This window comes from Tamandua tetradactyla, chromosome 23, assembly GCF_023851605.1.
Source record: "Tamandua tetradactyla isolate mTamTet1 chromosome 23, mTamTet1.pri, whole genome shotgun sequence".
Classification (NCBI taxonomy): Eukaryota; Metazoa; Chordata; class Mammalia; order Pilosa; family Myrmecophagidae; genus Tamandua; species Tamandua tetradactyla.
The window spans coordinates 46,474,792-46,486,894 of NC_135349.1; the positions used below are offsets into that span (position 1 = coordinate 46,474,792).

General features: G+C 55.9%; 1 protein-coding gene across 11 annotated transcripts in view; it reads right to left on the reverse strand.

The window, feature by feature from the left end:
• Positions 1-12,103, reverse strand: part of CIITA (class II major histocompatibility complex transactivator) — a 51,396-nt gene that overhangs the window by 7,118 nt on the left and 32,175 nt on the right. For all 11 annotated transcript variants that reach the window (XM_077141812.1, XM_077141811.1, XM_077141810.1 and 8 more), the window contains 8 exons: positions 11,769-11,813; positions 10,404-10,559; positions 9,230-9,373; positions 8,068-8,232; positions 7,456-7,524; positions 4,993-6,646; positions 3,958-4,116; positions 3,199-3,270 (listed from right to left, as the gene is read on the reverse strand). In XM_077141812.1, the coding sequence (XP_076997927.1) occupies positions 3,199-3,270; positions 3,958-4,116; positions 4,993-6,646; positions 7,456-7,524; positions 8,068-8,232; positions 9,230-9,373; positions 10,404-10,559; positions 11,769-11,813 (2,464 nt within the window). The remainder of the gene's footprint in view (positions 1-3,198; positions 3,271-3,957; positions 4,117-4,992; positions 6,647-7,455; positions 7,525-8,067; positions 8,233-9,229; positions 9,374-10,403; positions 10,560-11,768; positions 11,814-12,103) is intronic.

The window sequence follows — 12,103 nt, forward strand, 5'->3', positions numbered from 1 at the left end:
CAAGGGTTGAGAAGGATGAGGACAATGGAGGGCCGCTTGGTTTGGTTTTTAAAATATGGGTAAGTGTATTCGATGTAAAAGACTGCCTTTTATTCTGACACCCTGTGCCTCATGCTTTTTTGACATTATAATGTTCATTCTTTGATAAAATGATGGCGCCAACAGTATTTAGTCAGTTGTTATTTGCCTGTTTTAATGAACATACTTGATAAAAGTTCAAAGTTGGTAGCTCTATGGTATGGGTTGTACTGAGTCTCCAAAAGATATGCTGAAGCCCTAACCTCCAGGATTTCTAAGCGCAAACTTATTGGGAAATGGGGTCAGTAGGGATGTAAATAGTTAAGATGAGGTCGTACGGGAGTCAAGTGAAGCCTAAATCCTCACAAGCTTCATAAGAAGAGGCAGAGACAGCCAGAGGAGGGGCCAGTGACAACAGAGGCAGACACGGAAGTTGGCCTGCAGCTGCAAGCCAAGGAATGCCAAGGATGGTCATTCCCCTACTGGGGTCAGAGGAAGCATCTGGGACTTATAGCCTCGGGAGCTTCAAGACAATAGATTTCTGGTGCTTTAAGCCACCAAGTTCTTGGTCTTTTGTTACAGCAGCTACAGAAAATTAAGACATGCCACATGGTCACTCGAATGAACTGTTTTGGCCTCTGAAATTCCAAAGTGCAAACCACTTGCCTGGGCAGCAAAGCCACAGGATGGAGCCAAAGTCAGATTTGAATTCGAGCTCTGCCACTCACCCCCCGGGGGGCCTGGGGCAAATCCCTCCTTTCAGAGTCTTGCTCTCCTCAGAATGTTGAGCCCCAATCTCATGAGGTTGTTGAACAGATTAAGGAAGACAGTCAGTATTGCTTGCCTACTACGTGCCAGGCCCAGGAGACTGCCGTGAACAAAGAGACCAGTCTCCCTGCCCTCCTGGAGCTGCAATTCCAGCAGGAAGGCAGAAAATCAATGGAATCTGTAAAGTATCTGGTGCATTAGATGATTAAGGGATGTGGAGATAAGTAGAGTGCAAGGAGGCTGAATTGGATTTTAAATATGTGGTCATTAATGGCCTCACTGAAAAGATGGCATTGGAGTAAAGGCTATAAGGGGGCCAGGACTGCACGGATACCTGGGAAGAGTGATCCCAGCAGAGGGCATGGCCAGTGCAAAGGCCCTGAGGTGGGGCCGTGAGTGGTGAGGCCACAAACCAGCACAGAGGCCCGTGTGGCTGTGTTGGGTAGACAAGGCGAAGCATACAGGAGATAAGGTTGAAGAGTAAGTGAAACCAAATTGGGCAGGACCCTGCAAAAGAGGGGGTGCTGCAGGCTTCTGTGCAGCCCAGTAGCCCTCATCTGACAAAGCAGGATGACAGATACAGGGTGCCAGCCACGACGGGTGCCAGAATGCACACCCGAAACAGTCCTTCCTTCCTTCCTTCCTTCCTTCCTTCCTTCCTTCCTTCCTCAGAACCCTTGTGGGGCTTCAGGTGGCTGGCCTCTCTGACTCGGGGCTGTTCTGCCCCATAGCTGCTGTTCCCTGGAGCACAGTTCCGACCTCAGACTAGGGGCTTTTTAAGCTGAAAATATTTCTAAGCCAGAAGGGGCCATCGGAGACTTTTTCATACATTTCCTTTTTTTCAGCAACATGTTTACCTCTGCACAAATTAGCACCTTGTCTCTGTTCAAAACAAGAGATGGTGGCTTTTTCTGGGGACGTGGGAAGTGGTGATCAGAGGAGCTGACAGATTGTGAGTGGCCAGCTGAGTGACCTGGGGCAAGTCCCTTAACTTCGCAGGGCCTCCATTTCCTCTGAGGAGCTCTTGAGGTTAATGCGATTATGTATTATCAACATCTCTGCTATGTCTATCCAGTATGATACATGAATAATAGAATCTATAATTACATTGTTGTCGTGTATTGCACATAAACAAGTCTCTCTATATGTGTGTGTCTATGTACACACACTCACACATCCTTAGATGATTCTAGAACACTAACAAGTACCAAACACTCATTTAGCTGTTTCTTTTGCTGGACCTCAGAGCCAGGCCAGCCTGACTTATGTGACCCTGGACAAACGGAGTGAGCTCTCGAGGCCTGGGGGCAGCATCTGTGCAGTGAGATAGTGACAAGGCCCCCTGAGGAGGGTCACATGAGGCGATAGAGGCCCCTGTGCCCAGCAGACTGAAATGCTTTGTTCCCGCAGACAGAGGTGGCTGCCCCTCTGCAGTGTGCAGGGCAGCTGGGCCCCCAGTGCCCACCGCGTGCCCGCCTCTGGGATGCTGGCAGCAGTGCCTGGAGGGCAGGTCCCAGGCCTGGCTGCAGATTGGGGGACCCACCGTCCCGTGTGCCCAGGACTGAGGGGTGTCCTGGGATGTGAGGCTGTCAGCACTAAAATGGGGGAGTCCCGGGAAAACTAGCATGAGGGCACAGCACACAACCTCCCCGGAACCCTCCCAGTATGGGGAGAGTCCTTGGTCTGAGTCACTGGGTGGGGGTGGGGCCAGGACACTGATAATTCCAGGGTCGAGAACCAGTGTGCGGAGGGGCGTACAGACCCGTCACCCAGAAGGTGGGCAGGCTGGGGCAAGCTCAGGCCCCCCACAATGCACCGGGGCATTGTGCAGTCCGTGGCCATGCCAGGGGAGAGGACTCGGATGGTGGTCATGGCCACAGTCTCTTAAGGACGAGACTACGACTGCATTGGGCCCTTTTCTACCCGTGGCGGAACTGTAATTCCTAGAAGCCCTCCTCACATCCCATTCCCATGGCCTTCCCACCTGGCTCATTCCTTTTCATTTGTCAAGCAGATATCACCGCCTCCAGGAAGTCTCCCTGACTTCCCCCAAGCCTGTGCTCCCACAGCCCTTGTGCGTCCTGACGCACAGCAGGTGGTCATTGTCTATTTTCTATAGACTATATTCTATATTCTATAAAGTGGAAGCTCCTGAGGACAGGGACCTCTCACACAGCATAGCTGCACCATAGTGGCAATTAAATCAGCAAATAAGCATGTTAACCGGGAAATGGACCAGTTAGCTCCACACCCAAGAAACTCAGCACTAGCCTGGGCAAGCCATGCTCTAGGTACCAGAAGCTGGTTTCCAGAGGGGCAGGGCAAGAGGGTCAGAATGATTCTGGGGGCCCCTTTGCCTTCTGGCAGCCCAAGCGCAGCTAGTACCGAAGAAGAAATCACCCCTTCGCTTACGCAAACTCTAGCTTCTTGAGGTCTCGGATGGCAGGGAGCTCCCTGGCCAGGTCTTCTGAGGAGCTTCTTGTCCTAGGTGGAAGAGACAATGTCAGGGGCCTGCGTGGGGTGGGCTCTTCACCCATGGCTGAGCCCCTAATTCTCTGTCCTGAGATGCTGCCCTAGTGCCCCAAATTCCCCAGAGGAATTTGCCTTTCTTGGGGCTACAGTTGCCCCGATGAAAAAGAAAAATCTCAGGACAAGGACATTATTAAGGCATCTGTGCATTTCGTGGAAAAGAGCCTCAGAGCAGGCACTTACCAGCACCTGCCCCAGAGAGCACTCAGTAGGTACTCAAGCAGTGCTGATGAAGGAGTGAGTGAAAGGCAATGAACTTGTTCTGGGTCAAGTTTCTCCTGGACCTAAGGTCCTTGGGAGAGACACTCTCCAGGCTGCCTCAAAGGGCGGTTGCAGGTGTTTCCCCTGTCACTTGATGCAGAAGGCAGTCCCACTGACTCCCAGTGGGGACAGCTGCTCCCCAGCTCTAGCTAAGAAGGAACTGGGCACATGATGTAAGTTTTGAATGGGACAAAGCTTTAAGTCCCGGGCTCTGCCTGGGTGGCCCACTGCAGTGGGAGAGCCTGTGGTTGCCATTCCAGGGAGGGGGGGCTTGGGGTGTCCAAATGCCAGGAGGAACTGAAAGTGCCAGTGACAAACTTGAAATCGGCCTCAAACTGAGCAGCCCGGAGGCAGCGCCACCTCCCTCCCCTGCCCCCTCACCTCTGGATTTGCACGAGGTCGGCGAGGTCTGCCACATCCTTCATGGACTCAGCCTTGAAGGGCTCAATGATGAACTTCTCCTCCGCAGCCCGGAGTAGCTTGGCCTCCCCACGCTGCTGCAGGGACTCCCACAGCCCCACTGTGTCGCTCAGGGCAGCCCTGTGGAAGGAGGGCCTCAGACCCAGGCACAGTGACCGGGCTAGACCGTAATGGAGGGGTAGCTCCATGAAGGGACCTCCCTCCTAACTCAGATGTTTTCCTTCCTCAGTCCAACCCTCACCTCTTCCAGACTGCCTTCTGTGACTGCTCCTTTCCCTCAACATTCACTGTGGTTTTGTTTCCCTTTTTGCTTTGGCTACCAGGAAGCTCACTGCTAAACTCTCAATGGACTGCTATAACTGTGTAGGGCCTTACAGCTTGGGCAAAGTAATTTTGGTGGGAAGGTAAGAGGGATTCTCTGGCATTTAGGCCAATGTGATTGAGCAGATCATAAAAGGACTTAAATGAGTCAAGTTAAGAAATTTAGACTTCATCCTGAGGGCAGTGGAGTGGAGATTTATAAGCAGGGGTGGGATATGATCAGATTTGAGTTCTGAGATTGCTGGTGGCTGAATGGAGAATGGAGTGGAGGAGGAGAGGATGGAGGCAGGGAGGCCAAGGGCAGACTGGGGCTTCCATCCAAGCCTGAGTAAACAGCGGCTTGATCAGGGGATGGAGAGAAGAAAATGAATTCAAGCCCAGACCAGTCTTAGATTCTTGATGTGGTACAGTGCCTGGCACAGAGCTGGCCTTCAAATATGAGTTGAATGAATGGCACTGGTCCCCACTGGCTGTGTGGCCTTGGATCAGCTACCGTCCCTCTCTGACCCTCGGCTTCTTGTCTTAAAAACAGGGGAAATTAATACTGTCTCCTCCCCACTCCCAGCTGCTGGACTTACAAAATGAGACCCCGTAGAGTCAGCTCTGGGCACAGCACTGAGACCACAGTAGGTGCTGCCACCCAAGGAAGCCTCCTCCCCTCTCCCCTGTCCCCACCTGAAGTGGGTGACACAGCTGAGTCCCACGAGGCTCCCCAGTCCAGGGGGGTCGACGCCGGTGCTGCGGAGGTCCAGGGAGAAGTCCCGGCCAGCGGCTACCAAGGCCCTGCCCAGCACATGGGCATCGGGTGGCGTGAGCCGGGTGCCCCGGAAGGAGAGGCAGGCGGGGAGGCCCTGCACCACGTGCTGCCAAAGCTCAGCGTCCTCGGCCTCGTGGGCGCAGTGCAGCAGCTCCAGCAGCCGCCCCGCCCGCAGCGTCCCGGGCTGCAGCCGCGTCAGGTACCGCGTGAGCGCCCTCCGCTTCCTGGCCGCCGAGGCGGCCGCCGCCGGCCCAGCCAGGACCTCCAGGCAGCGGGCACGAGGCTGGAAGAGCAGCCCGGTCAGAAAGCGGGGCACGGCCTCCAGCCAGTTGTCGTAAGGCCTCTTCTTCCGAGGGGTCAGTGCCAGGTACTGCGGCAGCTCCTTGTCCTTGACGTCCCTGCTCAGGGCCAGCCACAGGGCGCCCAGGAAGCACTGCAGGAGGAAGCTGGAGAAGGCCAGCTCGGCCGCCGGGCTCCCCGGGGAGGCCCTCACCAGGCCCCTGGCCACGGCCCAGGCCTCCAGCTCAGCCGACGGGAGCTGGCCCTCCCGCAGGGCGCTCTTGTGCCTGCGTCCCAGCTCCCACGCCAGCTCGGCCAGTGCCACCAGGGCACCGGGGGGTCCGTCGCGGGCTGCCGGGCCCAGCAGGCCAACGTAGAGGCCTGTGAGGGTGGGGGGCAGCTCGGTGGCCGCCTCCCCCCGCTCCAAGAGCTGGCACACGGCCTGGCACAGAGCAGGGCCGTGGCTGTGGCTGAACAGATACGGCTGGGCGCGGAGCCGCGCCACGGCCCTCTCTCGGTGCGCGGCGGCCCCCGAACGGCCAAAGTAGCGGGTCACGTAGGTCTCTGCCTGCTCCGCGGAGAAGCCGGGCAGCTCCAGCAGGACGTCGGCCTTGGCCAGGCTCTGAGCCAGGCGGCCCCGGGGCCGGGCCGTGACGAGCAGGGTGCAGCCGCGGAGAAGCTTCTGCTGGAAGAGGCCGGCCAGGAGGCCCCTGGGGGAGTGGGGCTCCGCGGGCCCGGGGCCGCAGCCGCCGGGCAGGAGGCCCTCGTGGGCGTCCAGCTCCTCGAAGGCATCCAGGATGAGCAGAAGGCGGTCGGGCCGCCTCACCACGTGGCCGAAGACTTCGCCGTCGGCCGGCGATGGCTGCGGGCCCAGGGAGAAGAGCAGGTCCTGCAGGCGGTAGGCGTCTCCCGGACGGTCCAGGCAGTGGCAGGGGAGGTAGAAGACGAAGTCGTATTGGGGCAGCTGGCCGCAGGCCCAGGCCCGGCTCACGGTCCGGGCCCAGCAGCTCTTGCCCTGTCCCGCCTTGCCCAGCACGGCGATCACCCGCGTCTCCTGCCGCCGCCGCCGCCGCCGCCGCCGGTCGCTGGCGGCCCCCAGCACCTCCGCCAGCCCCCCGTGGGCCCGCTGCCGCTCTGTCCAGTCCTCGGTGGCCAGCTCCCTCTCCTGGCCCTTGCCGCTGCTCCTCTCCAGTCGTGCCCACGCCAGCTCCACCTCCACCAGGAAGCCCTCCGGGCCTGCAGGCTCAGCCAGGTACTTGTCGCGGAGCGCGCAGCGGAAGCGCTCCACCCCCTCTGCAGAGGCCGAGAGGTGGGGGTGGGGGAGCGGAGTGGCAGGACCGGCCAGCTGAGAGGCCAGTCCCACCACCACCCCTGGCTTCTTCACCCATTTGCCCCACAGTCTTCCACGGGTGCCTCAGTTACCCACTCACTCGTTAATTCAATCATGACCATAAACATTCGGGCCCTTGTCTCCACATCTGTCCACACCTTTTATTCCTTTTCTCACTCCTTCACTTATTCACTGATGCCCCTTTTCCTTCCTTCCTTCCTTCACTCACTCGCTAGATAGAGGAGGCTGTAGTGGGGGAGGATTACTGGCTCAGACAGTAGAGCCCGTCTGCCTGAGTTCAAATCCTGGGTTCAAGTGCCACCACTTATAAGTAACCTTGAGTATGTTATAGACCCCATTATGCCTCAGTTTCCCCCTCTGTAAAATGGGGATAATCAAAGTACCTTCTTCATAGGGTTGTTTGCAACTCCAAAGAATTAGTAGACCTAAGTATTTAAGATAGTTCCTGGTACAGACCAAGCACCTAGAAACTCAGCCATTTCCTTACCCTTTCATTCCTACCTTCCGCAGACTTCATTCATTCACTCACCCAGTCATCTACTCTCCCCTCTCATTGGGCACCAGCTCCTAGTATGGGCTTGTGGTGTGGCAGCTCCTCAGTGAATGCAGTAATCAAATGAGTACGTGCATGAAGGAATGAGTGAGCCCACAAGTAGGGGACTGAGTAAATATGGAGTGAATGAATGCGCGAAACCAGACTTGAGCTTTTGCCGCCAGCACCCCAGGGCTCAGGGACCCTGCCACCACTCACCAGGCCATTTTGGAACCTTGCTGGAGATCTCAGGAGCCTCTGGGCATTGGATGGGGGGCGTTTCATCCTCTGGAGGTGGAGAAGCCAGTGTCAGAGTTAGGGTGAGGGGCATCCCGGGGACGTCCCTCCCTGAGCACCTCAAGGCCAGCCCCGGGCAGAGCTCACACAAGTTCAGCCCCTGGAGAAGGTGGTTATGAGATGGTGGCCCAAGGCAATGTCTGGCTCAGTGATATCTTTCTTTGGCCAGTTGTATTTTTGGAAAGTTCACCAATGTTTAAAACAATCACAATATTTATGTCAAACTCCAGACTTCCAGATTCTCCTGACAAATTGGAAGCTCTGGCCACCCTGGGCCTGCTTTCCTGCAGGACAAGAAGCAGCTAAAGATTGGTGGCTCTGTTTGGGCAGGTGTTGGGTTCTCCGGTTGTTCCCTCCTTTCCCTTCCCCCTCCAGCATCCTCCCCTCCCTGGACACCCCCTCCCCTGCCCTGTTTTACTCACCAATATGAACCACCTGTCCCTGCAGGTGGCTGACTCTGGTCTTGAGACAATTTCTCCCCACAGGACCTCAATCCTGCTTCCAGAACCTCTTCCAGGCCCTGTAGGTCCTTACCTGCTGTGTTTGCATGGGAGGTCAGGGTAGGTTCGGGCATACTGGGCAGGTCAGCTGCTGATGGGGCAAAGGGGCTGGTGGACCCGGGCCGGTCTGGGGACCTTGGGAGGCTGTGGACAGCTGGGCCATCGGAAGGGGGCACTTGGCTGGCCGGGGGCACCGTGCCTAAGTTGGGAGGGAGAGTAATGTAAGAACAGCCAGTACCCATTGAGGAATCCCTCTTGGGTCAGCACCACCCCAAATCAGGCTGTGCAGCTTGGGAAGTCTGGAATAGAGGAGAGTGGAACCTCCGAAGGAGAATGGAGCCAAGGAAAGAGCTCTGGAGGTGCACCTAGCTCCTGGAGTCTCAGTTTCCCCATCTGTGAAATGGACATGATAAAGGTGCACAGCTCAGAGGGAGCTCAGGGCAGGAGATACTATAGCACTCTTTCTGCTGTACGGTCAGTGCTCTTTTTTTTTTCCTTTTTTCTAAAAGTCAGGCACCACTCCCTCCTCTGGGGCTCCAGTCATTGTACAGAGGCTCCAATGCATTATACAGAAATTAGCATTTGACTCTGAAAGGAGGTTCCTGGAGTTGAGTGGAAGCACACCCTGGCCTCAAACTCTCTCCCTTCCCTGAGAGCCCAAACATGCCTATCCCCTGGGGAAGTTCACAACCCCTCAGGGTAGCCGGCCAGCAGGGACCACTAAACCCAATTTTACCAACCAGGAAACAAGGCAAGTCTGAGAAATCTGTGCAAGGATGCACACCAAACTGTTGGCGTCAATTGATAAGGGAGTGAGGGAGAGACTCAGTTAACTCTTGCAATCCTCTCTTACTGCTTGCCTTTGTTAAGGAGGGTGTTGAGGAGGGTCAATCAGTTTTGCAATTCAAAAATATAATAAGATTGTAAAAAGATAAAAGAAAAACTAAGGGTCAGAGGGGGAAGTGACATATGGAAGGCCCATCACCACTCAGCTGGTCACTCTCCTAGACCACCTGCTCCTTTGCTTTGATATCTGGGAAATAGGGTCAGAGATAGGTGTGCTGGGGAGACAGGAGTATGAGGAGGTGCTAGACCATGGCTGCCTGTCTACCAGATGTCTGAGGTCTTGGGGAGGATGGGGGCAGCATGGTCCAGTTGGAAGGAGTGGCGGTCGGGGCGCCAGGCCTCACACTCACCATGGTAGATGAGTATACTGGGGACCTCAGTGCCAGCCCCGGAGATTTGCCAGAGTCCCTGGGGCAGCGTGGGGAGGGTGGGGATGATCTGGAGGGGTCCAGCTGGGAGATTCAGGCAGCTGACCAAGGAACCGCAGGGAGGCCCTGCAAGAGACAAAAGCCATGAGGTGGAGGTGCCCATAGTCCCTGTGTTTGTGATTCCAAGTTTGTGGTTATTTGATTAATGACTGACTCCCCTATTGGGCTCTAATGTACCCCCAAGAGCAGCAGCTATCTTGCCCGTGTGGTGTCCCTGGCACCCCGCAGAGTTGCCTGGCATAAAGAAGATACCTGGTTAATAGGTGTGCCGGTTTGAAAGGATTATGTGCCCTAGAAAATTCATGTTTTAATCCTGAGCCACCATGTGGAGGCAGCGGTTTCTTTTAATCCCCATTCAACACTATAGGTTGGAAAACTCGATTAGATTATCTCCGTGGAGATGTGACTCACCAATTGTGGGTATTAACCTTTGATTAGAGGGAGATGTGACTCCACCCATTCCAGGTGGGCCTCGATTAGTTTGGTGGAATCCTTTCAAAGGGGAAGTATTTTGGGGAGAGCCATGAGAACTACAAGAGCCCATGCAGCCCGAGACATTTGGAGATGAAGGATAACGCTCCTGGGAGAGCTTCAGGAAACAAGAAGCCTGGAGAGGAAGCCAGCAGACGTTGCCATGTTCGCCACGTGCCTTTCCAGCTGAGAGAGAAACCCTGCACATCATCGGCCTTTCTTGAGTGAAGGTGACCTCTTGTTAGTGCCTTAATTTGGATATTTTTATAGACTTGCTTTAACTGGGATATTTCACGGCCTTAGAACTGTAAACTTGCAACTTAACAAACTCCCCTTTTTAAAAGCTGTTCTGTTTCTGGTATATCGCATTCCAGCAGCTAGCAAACTAGAACAATAGGTGATGAATGATTAGGGGCCGGTGGGCAAATTTCCTCACTGGCGGGACCCCCTGCCATGTCTCCCAGGGCTGTGTTTGCTTCTGCGGCACAGCCTCTGGCACCGACTGAGCTCTCAGCTGGGAAAGAGGTAGGGGATGCCAATGGGGGGAGAGGAGGTTTCTGTATTAGCCTCTGCTCCTCAGCCACCTCCGGCAGGAAGCCCACCCTCTCCAAGGCCCCGGACATACCAGGCGTCAGAACAGTCTCCTCCAGCTGGGTCTGGCTGGGTGGGGGGTCCTCGCTGAACAGAACAGGCAACGACAGCAGGCAAGGCAGTGCTGAGGACTTGCTCCCGGGTCCCGCCAGGAAGCTACCAGCCACCATGGCTACCATGGGGGGCTCAGCTGTGGAGGGAAGGGGCTGGGTGAGATCCGGCCTGGAGGAGCCTTTGGGCTAGAGAGGACTCTGGGAGTCATGCGGGCCTCTGTCCCGGCCACTGGAGGGAAACTCCTGTCTCCTTCTCAGTTCTAGCTGGAGCGAGAGCCCAGCACCCACTCCCAGTCTTCTCCTGGTGACGAGCCCCGAGGCAGAGAAGTGGGACTGGGCGGAAGCCTTTGAGTGAGGCTTTGGCCCCAAGTCCCTACCACCTTCCCCAGCCAGTTACCGAGCCCCTCGGGGCGCCCCAGAGAGCCCCCTGCACTTGGGCCCTGCAGACAGAGGGGCAGGGGACGTGCCATGTCTCCCCCACCAGACTTGGGACAGACACTTTTCCCCTCCATCTGACAGGGACATCTAAGAGGGTAGGGATCGCCTCCCACATCGGATTGAGAGGTCCTCGAGACGGGAGCACATCTCCATTAACTTGAGGTCTCCATGGCAGGGCACCAGTCTTCTCCATCAGACTGGGGAGCAGGGCCCCTGTCTCCTCCCTCAGGTTGGGAACTCTCTAAGGACAGAGATCATTTCTCCATCGTCCTGGGACTTTCCTGGGCGGAGCCCCTGTCCTCCCCATCAGACTGGGGGTCTTGGAGAGTAGGGAACTTGTCTTCCCCATCAGATTGGAACTTCCTGAGGGCGGAGGCCAGGCCTCCTCCATCAGGCTGGGAGCCTTTCATCCTGGTCTGAGCCCCACTCAGGGACTGGTCCCCCCATCTTTGCAACAACAAGCAAGTGGGAGAGGAGGGGAAGAAAGGGGAGCGGAGGGGAGGGAAGGAAGCATCTGATGGGAGGAGATGGTAAGCGTGGTTGAAGAGGCACTCTGGGGCATGGGGGCTCTGAGGAAGGCAGGAGGGGGCTAGGTCCCCAGCTGACTCCAGGTGAGTCTGCAATCAAAGGAGAAGTGGGGCAGTGGAGCAGGGCGTCTGGGCCCTGATTTGGAAGTAGGAAGAGGGGCTTGTTAGAGGAGAGTCTTTGTAGGAGACTCTTCCCACACCCCTCAAATTGTGAATCATAAAGATCTGGGCTCGAATCCCAGTTCCTCTCCTCCCTAACTGTGTGATCTTAGGCAAGTGACTTCACCTCTCTGAGCCTCAGCTTTCAAATGCCAGTTTGTGTATTTAACTAAGGAGCTTTCCAGCCTTGGAATCTTCCTGGTCTCACCCCATCCTACTCACCCAGCTTCCTGTGCTTCAGGTCTGCCGGCAGCTCCTCTGGGAAGGCTGCAGAAAGAACACAAGGTCAGCCGCCAGGGAGAGAGCATCTCAAGGCTCGAAGGCCCCAGTAGACCACATGGCCTTGACTTGAAGGTCTGGGAAATTGCCTGTGGGTCCCATTCCCTGTCCTTCCTTTGACCATTTCTACCCCCTGCTTGAACCAAACTCACCTTGAGTCACCAACAGCAATGAGTCAGAGGAAGACATAGAAACACGGGAGCACTCAGTGTGCATTTGAATTTATAAGTAAAACAAAACAAATGAAACTAACCGCTTTTGAATCCCTCTCTAGCTGT